This window comes from Furipterus horrens, unplaced genomic scaffold (assembly GCF_987537825.1).
Source record: "Furipterus horrens unplaced genomic scaffold, mFurHor1.1.pri manual_scaffold_17, whole genome shotgun sequence".
In the NCBI taxonomy this organism is placed as follows: domain Eukaryota; kingdom Metazoa; phylum Chordata; class Mammalia; order Chiroptera; family Furipteridae; genus Furipterus; species Furipterus horrens.
In genome coordinates, this window is record NW_028327187.1 from 27,637,963 (window position 1) to 27,657,866 (window position 19,904).

At 37.3% G+C, this 19,904-nt stretch overlaps 1 protein-coding gene across 3 annotated transcripts in view; it reads right to left on the reverse strand.

The window, feature by feature from the left end:
* Positions 1 to 4,108: 4,108 nt before the first annotated feature.
* Positions 4,109 to 19,904, reverse strand: part of SLC25A14 (solute carrier family 25 member 14) — a 28,818-nt gene continuing 13,022 nt past the window's right edge. For all 3 annotated transcript variants that reach the window (XM_090263944.1, XM_090263945.1, XM_090263946.1), the window contains exons 7-11: positions 16,122 to 16,217; positions 9,424 to 9,548; positions 8,291 to 8,426; positions 5,501 to 5,581; positions 4,109 to 4,555 (exon numbers count right to left, since the gene is read on the reverse strand). In XM_090263944.1, coding sequence (XP_090120070.1) covers positions 4,514 to 4,555; positions 5,501 to 5,581; positions 8,291 to 8,426; positions 9,424 to 9,548; positions 16,122 to 16,217 — 480 coding nt within the window. In that variant the 3' untranslated portion in view covers positions 4,109 to 4,513. The remainder of the gene's footprint in view (positions 4,556 to 5,500; positions 5,582 to 8,290; positions 8,427 to 9,423; positions 9,549 to 16,121; positions 16,218 to 19,904) is intronic.

Here is a 19,904-nt window from a genome sequence, read left to right on the forward strand (position 1 = left end):
TTCTTTATCTACCATCCCGTCGTTATTAGTAATTCAAAATTTAATTTCATTCCATTTAAATCCCACAGTATTTGCTGAACTTGTTATATTCTAGGCATTTTTACCTACTTTGTATACTGATCAATTCATTTATTGATTTAACAAATTTTACTAAGTAATATAACTGTCCTAGGCACTGCGTACACAGCAGTAAACAAAATCATGAGAATCTCTTTTTATGAAGCTTACAGACTGATGGGAGATAGCTATTAATCAAATAATCACATAAATATGTAGTTATAAATACACAGTATAAGAAATTATGAGCCCAGTTTGCTCAGTTGGTCAGAGCGTAGTCCCATACACCAAAAGGTTGTGGGTTCGATCCCCAGTCAGGGCACATACCTAGGTTGCAGGTTCAATCCCTGGTCAGGGCACATACAGGAGGCAACTGATTGAGGTTTCTCACATTGATGTATGTTTTGCTCACACACTCTCTCTCTCTCCCTCCTTCCCTCCCTCCGTAAAATCAATAAACATATCCTCAGGTGAGGATTAGGGAAAAAAAGAAATTATGAGAAAAAAATATTTAGATTGGTAAAGAGAAAATCAATAGAAAATTTCCCTGAAGAAATAGCATTTACCTTGCGGTGAATGAAACCCAATTTCCAATATATATAAATCCTTTAAGAAACTATCTTTCAATCTGTACCAGTGATTTTTAAGGCTTTTCAACTCGTGACACACGTAAACTAATTACTAAAATTTTGCAGCACATCAAAAAAATATGTTTTTGGCCAATGTGACAAAAATATGTATAATTTTTATTTATTTACACTGGACAGCTATTGTTGTGTTGGCTGTTGCCTTGACAATCTAGGGAAAAGAGGTCAGTGCCCCTGCCTAAACAGTCAGGTATTGCATGTTTTAAAAATCTTGTGGCACATCAGTTGAAAATCACTGGCCTATACCATTACAAAAACATAACTTCCATTTTGCTCATCTATTTGGGAATGAGTTCAGTATCTGACTAGTGTAGCAGCCTTTTTTTAATTATTTTAAAATTTTATTGTTGTTCAATTACAGTTGTCCCAATTTTTCCTCCATTGCTCTCCCCTACCCCCAGTTCCACACTCAATCCCCACCCTGTTGTCCATGTCCATGGGTCCTTTATACTTGTTCCTTGACTAGACCCTTCCATTTCTTTCCCTCCTTCTCCCTCTCCCTTCTCTCCCCTCTGGTCACTGTCAATTTGTTCTTTATTTCCACATCTCTGGTTCTATTTTGCTTGTTTATTTATTTTGTTCATTAGATTCCTCTTATAGGTGAAATCACATGGTACTTGTCTTTCACCTACTGGCTTATTTCACTTAGCATAACATTCTCCACTTCCATTCATGCCATTGGGAAAGGTAGGAGTTCCTTCTCTCTGCTGTGTAGTATTCCATTGTATAAATGTACCAGAGCTTTTTGATCCACTCATCTACAGATGGGCACTTAGGCTGTTTCCAGCACTTGACTAATTGTAAATAACACTGCTGTGAACATTGGGGTGCATGGGTTCTTTTGAATTGGTGTTTCTGGATTCTTAGTAGTCTTTATTTTTTAATTAGTTTATATCCACTATTATTTGACTGGTATAGTAGTCTTCAAATAAATATAAACAATGAGATACCTATAAGAGTGGCCAAAATCCCAAACACCGACAATACCAAAAATTAGCAAGGATATTGAGAAACAGAAAGTCTCATTCATTACTGGTGAGAATGCAAAATGGTACAGCCACTTTGGAAGACATTTTGGAACTTTCTTATAAAACTAAACTTACTTCTACCATACATCCAGCAATTTTCACCTTGGTATTTACCCAAATGTGCTGAAAACTTGTGTTCACACACACACACACACACAAAACTGCACATGAATGTTTATAGCAGCTTTATTAATAATTGCTAAAACTTTGAAGCAACCAAGACAGCCTTCAGGAGGTGAATGAATAAATATGCTGTGATATATCCAAAAAAAAAAAAAAGGAAATAAAAGAAAAGAAAATGAACTATAAAGCCACAAAAACCTGTGGAGGAACATTAAGCACATACTACTAAGTGAAAGAAGTCAATCTGAAAAGATTTCTTACAAGTGATTTTGACTATATGACACGCTGGTAAATGCAAAACCATAGAGACAGTAAAAGAATCAATAAATTCCAGTAATTAGGGGAGAGAGAATGAATAGGCAGAGCATAATTGATTTTCAGGATAGTGAAACTATTCTGTATGATGCTATAATGGTAGATAACATGTCATTATACATTTCTCAAAACCCATGGAATATATAACACCAAGAGGGAACCCTAATGTAAATGATGGATTTGGGGTGAAAATGATGTGCCGAAGTAGATTCATTGATTGTAACAAATTAATCACTCTGGTGAAGAATTTTGATGGGGAGAAGGCATGCACATGTGGGCATAAGGAGTATAGAGGAAATCTCTGTACCTTCTGCACAATTTTGTTGTGAACCTAAAACATCTCTACAAAGTCTATTAAAATTAATTTTCAAAAGCTAGTACTTTATACTGACCATTAAGAAGCCACCATAGGGTGATAGAATATGACAAAGAAATCCAATAACTATTCTAGTCTCAAACCTGCCACAATCTTGCTATATGATTTAGAAAAAATTTTTTTTGTTTATCTGGACCCTAGTTTGTCTACCTTCTACATAAAGGGGAGTAGATTTCAGTGTGCCTTAAGCTTTTTAGGGTTGTTCCCCTCCAGACTACCCCCCACACTAGCGTCATCTTCATAAAAAACAAGAGCTGATTTTATTATTTCTCTACTTTAAACTTCCTTTGCCCCATTCTTCGGGATAAAAGTCAAAAGCGTTCTTTGGGGATATAGAGACTCTTCATAATTTGACCCTTTGGCCACATACTATTCTTATTCCCTTTCATTCTAGCCCACATTTCTTCACAAGTGCTTCTCAAAGTATATTCTAAGGACCATCTGCATTGACTTCCTATAACAAAAGCAAAATGCCTTTCGCCAAGTAAGGTTAGATTCTCAGATGATGGGATACAAGAACCTACACTTGCGCAAGATGACCAGGTGATTCTGCCTTATATGGTATTTGAAAACCACTGCCTTACATCTTTGGCACACTGAACTTTTTCCCATTCTTCCGCCTGTAATGTCATTCCCTGCCTCTTCTACACGGTAAATAACATCTGCTTTTTCATAGAAATGTCACCTTAACTATGAAGCCTTTGGCCAATCCCCCAGGGAACTGGGCATTTCCTCCTCTGTGCTTCTGCAGAACTTTGTTTATCTTTCACATAGTACTTAGTACCTACTGTAATTATCTACTTACATTGTTTCTCCTACTATAATGTGAGCTTGGAAACAGAGATTGTCTTAACTTATTTTTATATTCTCAGCATGTAAGGAAGGCATAATAGAAACATATTGTTTTTTTTAATAAATAATAAATGGATAAAGACGAAGAAACTAAACTACTCATTCCACAAATATCTGTGTGCTAACAATGTGCTCAGCACTCTTCTAGTACAAGAAAGTAGGCAGAATTTTTGCATGTAAGACAATTAAAAACCTATACACAGGGTTCTATCTGAAGCCTTTTTAAAGCATTTTAGCCCTGACTGGTATGGCTCAGTGGATTGAGTGCAGGCCTGAGAACCAAAGGGTTGCTGGTTCAATTCCCAGTCAGGGCACATGCCTGGCTTGTGAGCCAGGTCCTCCATTGGGGGTGTGTGAGAGGAAACAACATGTTGATGTTTCTCTTCCTCTCTTCCCCTCTCTCTAAAAATAAATAAAGTCTTTTTTTCTAAAGCATTTGTCTGTAGAAACTTCCAAATGAGTTACTTTTTAAAAAAATTTATGCCTAGGAAAGGGCCACTAACCTAATGTTTGCAAGTGAGTGCCATTATGACAACGAATGACAGTGAGAAAGAACAATGCACTTAGTCGTACTTAGTTTGTTCCCATAAATGTGCTGGAAGAGTCCAGACTAATTTCATAGTCACCTTCTCTTTGTCACTTTCTAGAGAATGTAACATCTAAAGAGTTGGCAAATGAGGAAATACTAAATGAAGACAAAGCCACAGTGATTCTTCCAATAAATAGTTTAATGAGAACCGAGGTCTGTAACATACATAGCAATAACTGCCCTGGCCTATGCCTTCTGCTATAGTCCAAGTCTGGGGCTAAGCAACTACATTTAACCCACATTTGAAAAGAAGGCCATTTTCAATGTCACCCATCAGTATCCATCTTCACAGAAGATACCAATCAGGGGCCAGAATCTCAATGTTAACATTTCCTCTCAGGGAAGTTAACATGGTCACACAAACAATTGAACAATTTTGAACCATCCTATTGTTCTTCCATCAGGAGGCCCTTGGGAGACCAGCGGTTCAGTAAACACTTATAACTTTGACAAAATACATTTGAACAAGGAAACAGAGAAAAGAGTAGAAAGGTTGGCAGGGCTTGGCTCACATATAATTCAGTCCTCAGATCTGAAGCCTCTTGAGCTGCTCATATGTGATAAAAAACTGAAGATTAAGTCATGGAAGATCACTGAGATAACACTGAAAACCAAATCAGTTCTAAATTTGTGCACTGCATTCTTAAATTAGGTACTTATACTGTGCTATTCTAAGTTGCACTTGCTTAAGTCTTCTTAAAAAATAATACCTGACAAATTAAGCATGTACTGAGTGCCCATCATGTTCCCATTATCATCACTGGCATTTAGCAATATAAACCAATTAAACTCTAACATACTTATATTCTTCAGGGGCAAACCACACACACACACACAACCAAAAATATCAATGACCACATATAATTCAGTGCTAGGATGATTGTTACAAACATTAGGTGATCAGAGCAATCCCAGGGAGGGAGAAAGATACTATCTCCCTCAACCTATAGACTCCACAAGTGCAGGAAATTACTGCTGAGCCCTGCAATGCTCACCACTATACACACGACACCGCACTCAGGATTCAATTCATGGCTCTGCATGTAGAAGGCACTCAAACACAGCTAAAGGAAGGAGATTTACCCTGAGGAAATAGCCCTACTCGGCCTGGATCCTTTCATTCTATCGATGTTTTCTGTCTTACAATTCCCCCAGCTGCTTGGGTCCTATAGGTAGGGGATAGGAAATGTGGACCTATTTGGCATGGTCTTTTCTGTGGACATCTCCCAGTAGGGTTTCCAAAAACTTCATAGCACCTTCCAGATTTGGCTGTTATGGATAGTGCTTTATTTTTTGTAAAGAGGAAACTTTGTCATGTCTCTTCTAGTCCGTTCAATTTGTATTAGACTCCTACTGAAAGTAATTTCTCAATTCCATCCTCAATGATCACCGTTAGTATGGTTGAGTTTCTTAATTGCCTAAAGGCTTCAAGAATCAAATTTTCCTTCCTATAACCTAGAGTTACCTGGGAGCCTGAATCATTTGCTTTCATTTTCATTTTCTGAAAGGATACAATGATGTTCCAGGGTCCAAGTCGAAGCCAGTTTGGCCAAAATCCTTTATAGAGTGCAAAAAAGCCCTCGTGTTTCCACATCTGAGAGAAAGATATAATAAAAAACAGAGTGAATTCCCTTTACTCTTTACATCTGACAATTACTTGTATTTTAGTACTCATCTTCCAAGCCCCTCTCCAACAACTCATGGCTCCATGAATGGTCTTTTTTTTTTTTTTTTTTTTGTGAAGACACACATTTGAATTCATTAGTAGTCTAAGTACACCCACCCATTCAATCAACAAATATTTATTAAGCACCTACTATATGCAAGGTATTCTTGATGCTAAGATAATACTAGTAAACAAGAAAGAAAAAGTATCTGTGGTAGAGAGCTTCCAGTGTGGTCCCCAAAGGAAGCCACCTCCAGTTATTCATACCCTGTGCAGGCCCTCCCACATATATCAGGATTGGCCTGTGTTGCCAATAGCGAACACATATCACCTCCAACGCTTTGCTATAAAAGATGTTTTATATATATGTAAGGCTTCTGCCCTGTTCTCTCTTGGATCATTCACTCTGGAGGAAGTCAGCTTCCATGTCACGAAGAGAGACCCACATGGTGAGAAACTAAGGCCTCTTGCCAACAACCAGGGAGGAAGATAGGCTTCCTGCTAACAGCCATATGAATGATCTTTGAAGCAGATATCCCAGGCCCAGTCAAGCCATCAGATGACTGAAGCACTAGCTGACATTTGGACAACAACCTTATGAGAGTCTAAGTTAAAATCCCTCAGTTCAGCTGCTTCTGAATCCCTGACCAATAGAATATGTGATGTGAGATAATAAATATTTGTTGTTTTAAAGCACTGAGTTTTGGAGTAATTTGTTATACAGCAAAAGATAACTTATACAGTCCCTGCCCTCATGAAGTGTATACTCTAGTGAAGCTGACAGATACATTATACACACGCATGACCCATGGACATGAACTAAGGGGGGGATTGCTGGAGGGAAGGGGGGTACTGGGCAGAGCAGGTCAAAGGGGGAAAATTGGGACTACTGTAACAGCATAATGAATAAAATATACTTAAAAAAATAAGCATTCAATAAATGATAGCTATTACTATATTATTTTTCCTTTAGTTCCTCTTGGCCAACCTTCCTGAAAGAGTATTTTACACTTGTCTACTTATCCTCACTTCCTAGGCATTTATCTCTCTCTTCCTATTACAATTATACTGTCATAAAAGGCCGTACTTTTTTTTTCACCAACCTAGGAAAGTGTCTGGCACATAAAGACACTTAAACACTTGTGTATTGAATAAATGAATGATTAAACACATTCCTCAATGCACAGCAGTCTGGCTTTTGCAAACACCAATCCAGTAAACCTCTTCTAGAAATTTTATCTAAGAGATACTTTGCAGTCCTTATACTGGATCTCTCTATTCCATCTGACATTAAATAATTACTCACCCCTTCTTGAAACTCTTTACACCTTTGGCGTCCATGACACTATTCTCTTCTAAGTTTCCTCATAACTTTTGAACTGTTCTTTTGGTGTCTTTCCTGGGTTCCTCGTCCGTCAAACCCTTAACAATCAGTATTTCCTCAAGAGCTGTTTCCTTGAACCTACTCTTCTCTCTGTATCAGTGATTGTCAAGTGGAAGGGTGAGCATGGGAGGAACAGCAAGGGGGGCTTTTGCCAAACTCCACTCCCCAGAGTCCAAGAATCACTGCCTCTGTGAATCACTATTAATGGAACAAATTTTATAAAACTCCAGTGTGTTAGGAAGGCAAAAAGTTGTTAATTCCTCTACCTGTTCACCTTGGTCTCCCCCTCCACAGTTATGTAACATCTGTACACCAAGGATTCCCAAGGCTCTCAGCTACACCCCTGAACTATCCTGAGTGAAGACTAATATATCCAAATATATCCACTGTATGTTCCTCATGAACCTCAAACTAAGTGTCCAAAAGTGTAATGTCTCCCACATCCTCTTCCTGTGATGCCACTGTCAATGAATGTCACACATGGTCACCACTAAAATAATATGTAAGGTCTCATTAGGATAGTTCCTGATGCATAGTAAAGCACTCAACATATGAGTTATTATTATTCAACATGTCACCATCTACAGGGAGCCTATCCCAAACTTCCAAATTGGACTAAAATTTCCTCCCATAGATCTCTGAGGTTATCAGTTACCAACTGTGTTAATTATCCGTTTGTACACCTGTAGTATGCTATAATTTCTTTGTGCTTGATATATAATAAAGTTGTTACACTAAACTGAACCACAGAAAAACCATATGGCAACATCAAAATTTTGTCTCGAATTTGTTTTCTGTAGAAGTATTATCACCAGTGATTGTATAATACATAATTCATTTACAATATTCAGCTTTCTACAAGAACAACATAGGAGAAACTTTCAAAGCAAAGTGTGAACAGTAGTCCAATGCTGAACTAAAATTGAGTACCTATCACAGGGACTCTGTTTTATTTGAAGTGGGCAAATGTGGGATATGTTAAGTCCTTTATATCAATTCTACATCGTGCTTTTAATAAAAGTATCTTACAGTCACAAGTGCTTAAATCAGAATAATAATATTAAGGACCGCTGTGCATCAGCAAATTGCCAAGGGCACAGCTTTTCTACCTGGAAATTACTCTGAGAGCCTATAAAATATACATAATGATTCTTCCATCTTCAGAATTATATGTAGCAATTAAGAATAAGGCTTGTAAAAAGGTCTGGGACATCAGAGATTAAAAATGCAATCTAAGCCCACAATATGCATACCTTTAAAATACCATCCAAAGTACCCTTGTAGAGGTCCACATGTCCCACGATTGCCCTCTGGTTCATCATGCGAGTTCGAACCACATCAACTGGATTAGAAGCCAGAGCCCCAGCCAAGCCGCATGTAAAGCTGGAACTAAAAATAAAAACTATAAGAACAGAGACTGCAAGCCCTGGTTGCTGTGGCTCAGTGGATTAAGTGTTGGCCTGCAAACCAAGTGTCGCTGGTTCAATTCCCAGTCAGGGCACATGCCTACATTGCACACCAGGTCCCCAGTTGGGGGTGTGTGAGAGGCAACCACACATTGATGTTTCTCTCCCTCTCTTTCTCCTTTCCTCCATCTCTAAAAACAAATAAATAAAATAAAAAATAAAAATATTAAAACTACCAGTGGTTGCCAAGGGTTAGAGGGGAGGGAGAGATGAACAGTCAGATGATAGAAGATTAAAAAAAAAAGAAGATAGAATGCCCCACTAAACAGAAATTAGGTCACACTTAAATGTACAATGAGTCAGACTCATCAGATAAAACCTGGCACTTGCCCTTTTATTATAATCTAAAGAGAAAGAAAATATTTTCTAAAGAGACATCATTTAAAAGTTGCCCCTTCACTTCTCAATCTGAAACTTGGACATCTTGTTTTCTTAAAGGGGGCCAGTTTATAAGTCTAGCAAGATCCCTAAGCAGGAACTGTCACACATCATATATTAGTTAAGTAAATTTTTCAAAACATAGGATCATATGCCAAATGCATTTAAGTAGTAAAATATATACAAGTTGCGAGATGAAGAAAATGTAGGATGACACGGCAACAGTCTTCAGCTCAAAACTAGGGTTTTGTTTCAGAGGCCCTATTAAACTGTACCTTTTTTCTGAAACTCACTGAGAAGCTTGCTTTCTGTTCCAAAATAAACCAAAGCAAATAACAGATATAGGCGCTGTGTATGAACAAATGCAAACCCAACAGACATCTGATAGGCTGCTGTAGTAGACCCTGCCTCTAAGTACCTAAGTGTCCATAGCATCTGGGATGTAAAAAAGGTATCAATTCTACAAGAGGATCTCATTGAAAGATGCTTTTTTGTGCCCCAAATACTGGAAAAATGGGATGAACACAACCTATCATACTTACACAAAATGTGTTAAAATTGTGTCTCCCATCATCCCTGACAATATTAGGTGCTTCTTTGTAATATCATAGACTGGTAGCTCTACTCCCACAACGATAGCAGCCCGCTGAGCAGTTGGAACAACACCCTACAAAATATAAGTGACATTAGACACGAAGAAAATACACAGGTTGTGTGACATAAGTCTAAAAGTGTGCAAAATAGGTTGCGAGTTAAAAAGTGACAGAAAAATCCACGTCTGAAGTACAGAGGTCACTCTTCCAAATCAATATCTAATACTGGAACAAGTCTGTGAATTATTGAAAACCATCAGGTACACTTTAAGGTGGTAAATTTAATGGTATGTGAATTATCTCAATAAAGGTGTTATAAATAGTAAAATAAAGAAAAAGTCAGTAGGAGGAAAAAAGCTTCCAAGTTTAATTCACAGAATTTTAGGATATGCATAAAGAACGCACTAGGATGATAGCAAAGGTATGAGGCAGCTAGGAAGAAGGCCAAGTCCACCTGTGGTAATACTACCAGCATTTCGCTCACTAGCATAATACTCCTATTACAGCTAACATGGAAATACAGAGATGCTAGAACATTAAAAGTAATGTTTTTGAAGAATACTGACACAGAAAATACTTATGAAATAACCTTAAAGAAGGAAAGACATAAAATTACATACAGTATTATTCTAACTTAGGGAAAAAGGTATACACACACACCAAATTTTTGTAAAGGGTTAGAGAGAAGCACACCAAAATATTTTTCTTCATCTGGAATTAGGATAACAGACCAGTTAATTTTCATTTTTATGTCTTTCTATATTTAAAGAAATCACAGTGAATGTTTTCCTTTTAAAAATAAATTGTGTTTAAATGTTTAAAATTGAAAATAACATACTGCTTTCTGGGAGACTAGTTATATTATTCAGTCATATCAATATCCCTAACTCAATGTATTCAGTGGAAGTAATGCTGATTTGGCTGATTGACCCAACAGTGCCTTCCTCTTGGACCCTTCCATCTGCTCTAGTCTGTTAGAAGATAAACTTTACGGAAGACTGCTTTGGTGAACAGTAAGCCCCCAAACTGGAGCTCTGGGCTGAATGCAGACCACAGACATGTTTTGTTTGTTCAAACAGTGTTTCTATAAGACTGAATAAACTATCAACATATAAAAAACCAGGACACTTCACATAGAAATGCAGATTTCCAGCTTCTCTTGCAAGACCAGAAAATTTGGTCACAATGAACTTACATCACACATGGAAACAATGAGCAGAGCAGGTGCTCTCCAGTTACCAAAGTCCCCAGCCCTCTATTTTCTCTCCAAATCTGACATTAGTGCCAGTTACACTTTATTATTATACTCATGCCATTATTTCTCCCAGTGGAGTTAGGAAGAAAGTGAAATGTTTCCAGTACACATATTACAATCAAAGCAGGAAAATAAAACACAAAGAGGATCATGTCTGTGAAGAAAAATTTAAACATATTTCCTTGTTGAAATGAAACAATAATTCTGTTTTAATATGCAAATAACATGTTTGTGTCAAAAGAATATATAACACAATGTACTTCACTTCTTTACATGCCTGGGTGATGTAAGTAGCCTGGATCATAAATTAAACAACAGAATTAAACATAAAACTCCTAAAAAAATTAAATATAGAATTGTAATACAATCCAGCAATCCTACTTTTGGGTATATTCATAGAAGAATTGAAATTAGTCTTCACATACCCATGTTCATAGGAGCATCATTCATAAGAGCCAAGATACTGAAATAACCTAAATGTCTGTTAACAGATGACCAAACAAAATGCGGTATATATATACGTGTGTGCGTGTGTGTGTGTGTGTAGTCTGTCCAGAAGGTATCCAGCCATGTAATATGAAAAAGAGACATTTATTGAAGAAGATAGAAGATACAAGATACAAGATTCAAGAAACATTGCACATTAGGACAATGACGCCTCAGTCCCCTTCAAAATATGCACCTTGGGACTTCACACAGTTCTCCCAATCGCCATCAGCTGTCCCGTCGTATTTTCCTGAATCTCATTGACAGTCTGAAATCACTTCCCTTTCAAAGGTGATTTTAGTTTTGGGAAAAGCCAGAAGTTGAAGGGCACCAAATCCGGACCGTAGAGTGGCTGAAGCACCTGGGTGATACGATGTTTCACAAAAAAAAAACTGTACCAGACGTGATGTATGAGCAGAAGCATTGTTGTGATGAAGCTGCCAATCAACCATTGCCCATAATTGCAGACTTCTGAATCATCCAAACAGTTTCCATGGAGAAATGTTCAAGTTCAACTCAAAATTTAACGCAAATTTATTGCTTTACTCAGTCATTTTGGTTTAAGTATACTTTATTGATTATGCTATTACATTTGCCCCAATTTTTTCCTTGTCCTCCTCTGCCTGGTAGCCCAATTCCCTCTAGCACTATCCGCCCCCTTAGTTCATGTCCATGGGCCATGCATGTAAGCTCTTTGGGTTCTCTATTTCCTATACTATTCTTAACATCCCCCCTGACTACTTTGTACTCACCAGTTATGCTTCTTAATCCCTGCACCATTTCCCCCATTCTCTCCCTTCACCCACCCCACTGATAACCTTCCATATGATCTCCATATCGATGCTTCTGTTCCTATTCTAGTTGTATACTTAGCTTTTTTTGTTTTTGTTCTTCAGATTCATTTGTTGATAGTTGTGAGTTTGTTGTCATTTTAATGTTCATAGTTTTGATCTTCTTTTTCTTAAGTAAGTCCCTTTAAGATTTCATGTAATAATGCCTTGGTGATTATGAACTCCTTTAGCTTTACCTTGTCATGGAAGCACTTCATCTGCCCTTCCATTCTAAATGATAGCTTTGCTGGATAGAATAGTCTTGGTTGTAGGTCCTTGCTTTTCATCACTTTGAATACTTCTTGACAGTCTCTTCTTGGCTGCAACGTTTCTTTTGACAAACCAGCTGATAGTCTGATGGGAACTCCTTTGTAGGTAACTCCCTGCTTCTCTCCTGCTGCTTTTAAGATTCTCTCTTTATCCTGAAGCTTTGGCATTTCAATGATGATATGTCCTGGTGTGGTCCTCTTTGGGTCCAACTTGTTGGGGATTCTGTGCTTCCTGGATTGTATGTTTATTTCCTTCACCAAATTAGGGAAGTTTTCTTTCATTTTTCCAAATAAGTTTTCAATTTCTTTTCTTTTCTTTTAAATGCTATTTATTTATTTATTTATTTTTAGACAGAGGGGAAAGGAGAAAGAGAGGGAGAGAAACATCACTGTGTGGTTGCCTCTCACTCATGCCCCCAACTGGGGACCTGACGTGCAACCTAGTTATGTGTCCTGACAGGGAATCGAACCAGCGACACTTGGTTCGCAGGCCAACGCTCAATCCACTGAGCCACAGCAGCCAGGGTAGTTTTCAATTTCTTGTTCTTCCTCTTCACCTTCTGGCACTCCTATGATTCAGATGTTGGTGTGTTTAAAGTTGTCACAGAGGTATCTAAGCCTTTCTTCATATTTTATTGATTCTTGTTTCTTCATTCTGTACTGGTTGACTTTATTTCTCCCTTATGTTCTAATACACTGATCTGAACTCCAGCTTCCTTCTCTTCACTATTGGTTCCATGTGGATTTTTCTTCATTTCACTTAGTGTAGCCTTCACTCTTCCCTCATGCATTTGCTATAATCAGTCATTTCTCCGAGCACCGTTATCACCAGTATTTTGAGCTCTTCATCTGTTAGGTTGGTTACCTCCTCCTAACTTAGTTCTCCCTTTGGAGCCTTGATCTGCTCCCTCTTTTGGGCCATTCTTTTCTGCCTTCTCAACTTGACAGCCCTCCCCATGTTTGCCTCTGTGTCTTAAGTAGAGTTGTCACACCTGTTAATGTTGTAAGGTGAGGAGCCTTAGATATTCCTCAGTGCTGGGCAACCCATTTCACCACCTTGTGGTGCTGTATGTGGGGACGGGGTCAGAGAGGAAACAATGTCTCTTGCTTAGCACTCGTCCCTTTTCCAGTCATTTCACCTGCTTCTCGTATGCGACTGGCACCCCTCTAGCTGTTTCCCTGGTGATGGTTTCCAGAGTGGGTGGGTTTGCAGATGGTCTAGGACTGTGTGGGCCCTCTAAATAAACTCTCCTGAGACACTGGCAGTTTCTTCAACTGCCCCAACCCCCACTGGTTTTCACAGCCAGAAGCAATGAGGCTTTCTTTTCCTGACACTGGAACAGTGAGCTGTGCGGTGGGCCTGGGCCTGGGATCACTCCCCAGGTGTCCCTACTGGCTTTTATAACGTGTAACTGCTCATTCTGCTGGCCAGCCACACCTGCTGCCTTCCCAACCACTGCCTTGCCAATACCACACTGCATCTTCTCCACCCCAGATCCCCATCTCTGCCCCTTCTACCCGTCTAGATAAATATTACTTGCTTAAGTCTTTGGTTGTCAGATTTCCATACAGTTTGATTTTCTGGCAGTTCTGGTTGTTTTACTTCTGTTTTGAGGTAGTTATAATCTTTGTGGTTGTGTGAGGAGGCAAAACATGTCTACCTATGCCTCCATTTTGTCCAGAAGCCTCAACCTCACTCAGCCAATTTGAATGCAATGGGCCACACAGTACACATGCTCACTCAACAGTGCCTGACTACCACCCTCATTGACTGCTACAGTGAAGTCATCATTGTTCACACATGCACATTCCATTCCACTCACCTTGGCTGCCAGGGTACATCAATGTTGTACAACCTATTATTAAATTAACAATGGTTGGACTTTTTTCAGATAGACCTCATATATACACACAATAGAATATTACTCAGGAAAGAAATTCTGACACATGTGACAACATGAATGAACCTGGAGGATATTATGTTAAGAGAAATAAGCCAGTCACAAAATGACAAAAGTATAATTCCACTTATAAGGCATCCAGTATAGTCAAATTCATAGAGACAGAAAGTATAAGGTTGAGGGAAGGGAGGAAATAGAGTTATTTAATGGGTGCAGAATCCCAGGTTTACAAGATGAAAAGAGTTCTGAAGAATGATTGTACAACTATGTAAATGTACTTAACACAACCAAACTTGACATGGCTAAGATGGTAAATTTTATTTTGTGTATTTTACCACAACAAAAATATTTAATTAAAAATAAAGTAGCTATGTTCCCCTGATAAAATCTTCAATTCTATTTATTTATCTCTGTTTTTCCTTTAGCCTTAGTTTGTAGAAAAAATTCTAGCTAGCTCCATTTTATGGTTTTAGATTAAACTAATCGAGAAACTACACCCTGCTATTACCAAAAGGCAAACCTCAAGGATCGTTAATGAATGCCAAGACCACTAGGTGAAAAGTTATCAGGTAATAGGATATATGCATGATGCTTAAATATAACCCTATAAACTATCTGCTAATTGCCAAGGGAGAAACAACTTATTTTTTACAATGGTGAGATCTAGTATACAGTATCAGCTTACCAAGTAATCAAACTTAGCATCACTAACTGTGGGATAAACTAACATTATCTACCTACTGGTGTGATGCAACATGAAATACACAATTTTACCTATGAAGTTCTGTTACCAAATATTCTTAACATGAATATAATCAAGCCAGTAGACATAATTTCCAGTTCACAGGAAATACAGCTGAAATATGATGAAACATTCTGTAAGAAAGCTGGCCTGGTCTCATCAATAAAGGAAATTTGAATATGAGCTGGATGTTAGGTATTACGGACTGTTAATTTCTTAGGTATGATAATGGTATTGTTATTATGTAGGAGAATGTCCTTATTCTTGTGAGATACATAATGAAGTACTTAGGGGAATACCATTACGTCTGCAACTTCCTTTCAAATAGTTTAGCAAAAAAAAATGTGTGTTTGTGTGTATACGCACATAGATAAAGCAAATATAGCCAAACTTTAATAGTCATTTAACCCAAGTATGTAGGTGTACATTGTTCTATTCTTTCAACTTTTCTGTATGTATGTTTGAAATTTTTATAGTAAGAAGTTGGGAGAAAATTATAAAGAAAGCAAAAAGCAAAGCTTTCTTTTAAAAAGTCTATTAATAGATTCCCCATTCTACTCTCTCTGCATATTCTACTAGTAGTTTTATTTAATATTACAATCTTAAGGAATTACGGTAGGATAAAACATTATAGGAACAACAACAAAGCAACAAAGTATAGATAGAAGACTGAAAATAATATGACAAAATGTTAACAGTGATTATATCTGGCTAGGGGGACTTATTGGATTTTTTCTCATTTATATATTTTCTCAACATTTTATAGTGCATCTTTCACCTTTAAAAAAGTCTTTAAAAGTTGTTTTAGGCAACATCTTTAGAACACAAGCACTACAGAGACTCTTATAACAGACACTGCTGTGTTAGTACAAAACTGGAAATATATATATTGAAGAACTAAATTCATTGTGAATTTGAACAAACCTAAATAGCTAACTGGAATAATGTATTATTAACCCCAAAACATTAAGTGGAAATAAAGTTGACTGATAAGTTCTGGTCCTTTAATAGGTAGGTGATGAAGAGCTTACATTATTGTATGGGTTACCAAAAATCTTACATAGTATAAGATGACAAGTCACAATTTTATGGCTTTAAATAAAAAGTATTCTTCGCAAATTCTAGGAACTGAGCATAGAACGATACCAGGAAAAGAGTACTCACCCTCCACAGACCCTTGGTACCTTCTTGTTGATATATATCAATGAAGCTGCCAATCATGCTGCCTTGGAACAAGCTTCCCTGAGCCTGCATTCGAATCTAAAATAAGAAGAGGTGAACATTTATTTTATTTTAGCAGAAAAACCAAAATGAAATTGTTCACTCATTTAAAATTAAGTAAAGAGTATTTAAGAATTAAAGAAAAATCAACCTATTATTATGAAGTTAATGTCTTAAACTATATATAGAAAGAATGTAATTTGTGTCAAAGTATATCTTATAAAGATGATTTTTATCAGCCTCACATTCCTCATACCTAAGTCCATCTTTTCTGGAGTTGAAAGAAAACTTGGGAAAAAGAAAGAACAAGCACTCAATGAAGGTAGAAAACAATTCATTTAAAATATAATTAGTTCAGTAAAAAATTCAAACAGCCTACCTATCCAAAAACCACAAAGAATTGGCTGCATAAATTTATGATGCATCCATTTAATGGAATACGATGCAGCCGTAACATTTTGTTGTAGAATAATATTTGACATTGAAAAATGCCAACAAGTAATTGCTGTATAGAAAAAGCAGGTTGCAAAACAGTATGTATGATATATAATTGTTATTAAAAACATGTAAACTTAAACCACACGCACAACAAAGAGACTAGGTGAACATATATACCCAAATATTGACTGTGGTTTAAGTCTGAGTAATAAGGCTACCTGTGAGCATTTTCCCCATTTTTGTTATTTTCCTGCCTTCCACTTTTTTCTACATTGAACATGCATTGTTTATGTATTTATAAAAAACAAAATATGCTTTAAAATATCATTTTGTGCTATAAGACATTAAACTGAATTTTGTTTGTAAAAAGTATGATACTGTATTCTGCAAAGTGGCCTTTGAAAAGCACAAGAAAGGAGATACAGCACTAAAAAGCCACGTGAAAGATTTGATACAATTTCCCATGGACTCTGCACACATAGAATCATTATTAGTCAATCATAAATACTAGTGGCCCATATGTAGCCCTGATTTTCATGAAGCAATACTGTAGGTTTCAATAAATGTCATGTAACAGCAATTTGTTTTTATTCAGGAAGTCAAATCCTACTACTAAGAGTTGAAATAAAAACCTAAACCAAATTAAATCAGAATAGAAACTATTACAAAGACAAATTGAAACCACAAATATCCTATGGTAAGAAGATTTCTTTTTTTAATTTTAAATCATATTTTATTGTTTATACTATTAGTTTTCCCAAATTTTCCCCTCTGCTCCCTTCCACCCAGGAACTGAATCATAGAAGATTTCTTTAAGGAGGTGATTCCTGAGCAGGGCTTGGCTAGTGTGAAGCAACAAGTGTGGCACTTCCCTCAGGCACAAAATGCAGGAAGAAAATGTAAAAAAAACCTCAGTAACCCAGATGAATAATGTCTTAATAAAATATTTTTTTAATCAAAATTAATGCACAAAAATACATGATGAACCAAATACCAAAACTGTAACTAAATATGGGATCCAACACAGTGGGATTAGGATGAGGCAAGTGAGATGAATTGTACAAAATATTAATATTTTGTTCATCATTAATCTTTTGCATTAATTTTAATTTTTGAAAAATGTTGCATAAAAATGTTATTTCTCTTGATTAGTTTTTTGGTACCCCCTTACGTTTTGCACCGAAGGAGAGTACCTTGTCCTAGTCCTGGCTCTGTTCCTGAGCAGTCTTAAAGGATAAATTCATGAGGAAAGGGGGGAAAAGCACTGAGGTTGAAAGAGAACTATGTGCTCAAAGGCAAGGAAGCAACACATAGCAAATCAGAGAAAGAGCTGTCCAAGGATGAGAAAAAGGACTGAACAGCCCAACTGTGATTATAAATCCTATATTGGTATTTTCACAGTCTGATTGTGACTTAAGATCCTCTCAACAGTTTATTTAGTGCTTTTAATTAATCATAATTAATATGTTTAAATAAGTTAATAGAAAATCTTTGCCATGTAGTGTAATAGAATAAGATTGATATTAAAATAAATGTTTCATTCTGTTTTGATAAAATCTGAAAGAAATCCAGTTATATTTTAAAAACTCAGCACCACCAAACTATACTGTTCTGGTTCTGAATTCAGAATATCCCACAAAAGCCAAAATATAGCATTTTAAAGCCAAATCTCACCCTTAATAGAAATATGGATGACAGGAAAAGACTGAAGCATTATAGACTTAAGGTACCTCAATTAGTTATTAAAGGAGGCTTCTCCAAAACTTCCGGTCAAGATGGAGGCGTAGGTAGACACACTTCGCCTCCTCCCACAACCATAGAAAGAATTAGAACCAGATCTCAAAAACAAATAGCAACCAAAACCATCAGAAAATTAAGCTATATGGAAGTCTGACAACCAAGGATTTAAAGAAGCCACATTCATCCAGATGGGTAGGAAGGGTGGAGTCGCAGAGATGGGGCGGAGAGTCACTGTGGCTTGGACAACAGGCAGCAGTGGCAGCAGAAGAATGAATGGTCACACATTCATGCGTGGTGGATAAAAGTCAAAAGGGATACCCTGGAAGCAAAGGATCCCAGCCCCAGGCCAGATTGCACTGCCCAGGGTTCCAGTACCAGGAAGATAAACCCCCATTACCTCTAGCTGTAAAAACCAGTGGGGGTTGGGGCAGCAGAAGAAAATTCTGGGTTTTCACTACTTAAAAGGCCTTCATGATCTTAAAGTATATACAAACCCTAGGACAGCAACTGCAAGGGCACCAATTGTATACAGGAAGTGGGTGAAGTAACTGGAAATGGGGCAAGTGCCAGGCAAATAGCCAGAAGCCAGGCAATGGCATTGTCCCCTCCCTGAGGCTCCCACCACAAATAGAGCCACAAAGTGGTGAAGCAGGTGGTCCCACCCTAGCAATTACTTAAGTCTCTGCCCAACACAATTTACAGGTGCTTTTGCTATATAGGTCACACTACTCAAACAGGGAGTAAAAGTGGTCTAGCTAATACACAGAAACAAACACAGGGAGGTTGCCAAATTGACGAGGCAAAGAAATATGGTCCAAATGAAGACCAGAAAAAAACCCCAGGAAAAGAACTAAATGAAACTGAGATAGCCAACCTATCTGATGCAGAGTTCAAAACACTGGTGATAAGGATGCTCAGAGAACTCAAAGAGTACAGAAAAAAAAAAAAAGGATGAAATAAAGATTACATAAAGTGATAAAGAAAAATATACAGGGAACCAACAGTGAGGGGAAGGAAGCCGGGATTCAAATCAATGATTTGGGATAAAAGGAAGAAATAAACATTCAACTAGAACAGAAAGAAGAAACAATAATTAAAAAAAAAAAAAATGAGAGGCTTAAGAACCTCTGGGAGAACTTCAAACATACCAACATCTGAATCATAGGGGTGCCAGAAGGAGAAAAGGAAGAACAAGAAATTGAAAACTTATTTGGAAAAATGAAAGAAAACTTCCCAAATTTGGCAAAGGAAATAGACATACAAGTCCAGGAAGCATAGAGTCCCAAAAAAGCTAGACCCAAAGAGGACCACACCAAAACACATCATAATTAAAATGCCAAAGGTTAAAGACAAAGAGAGAATCTTAAAAGGAGCAAGAGAAAAGCAGAGAGTTACTTGCAAAGGGGTGCCTATAAGACTATCAGCTGATTTCTCAAAGGAAACTGCAGGCAAGAAGGGACTGACAGGAAATATTGAAAGTGATGAAAAGCAAGGACCTACAACCAAGATTAATCTACCCAGCAAAGCTATCATTTAGAATGGAAGGGC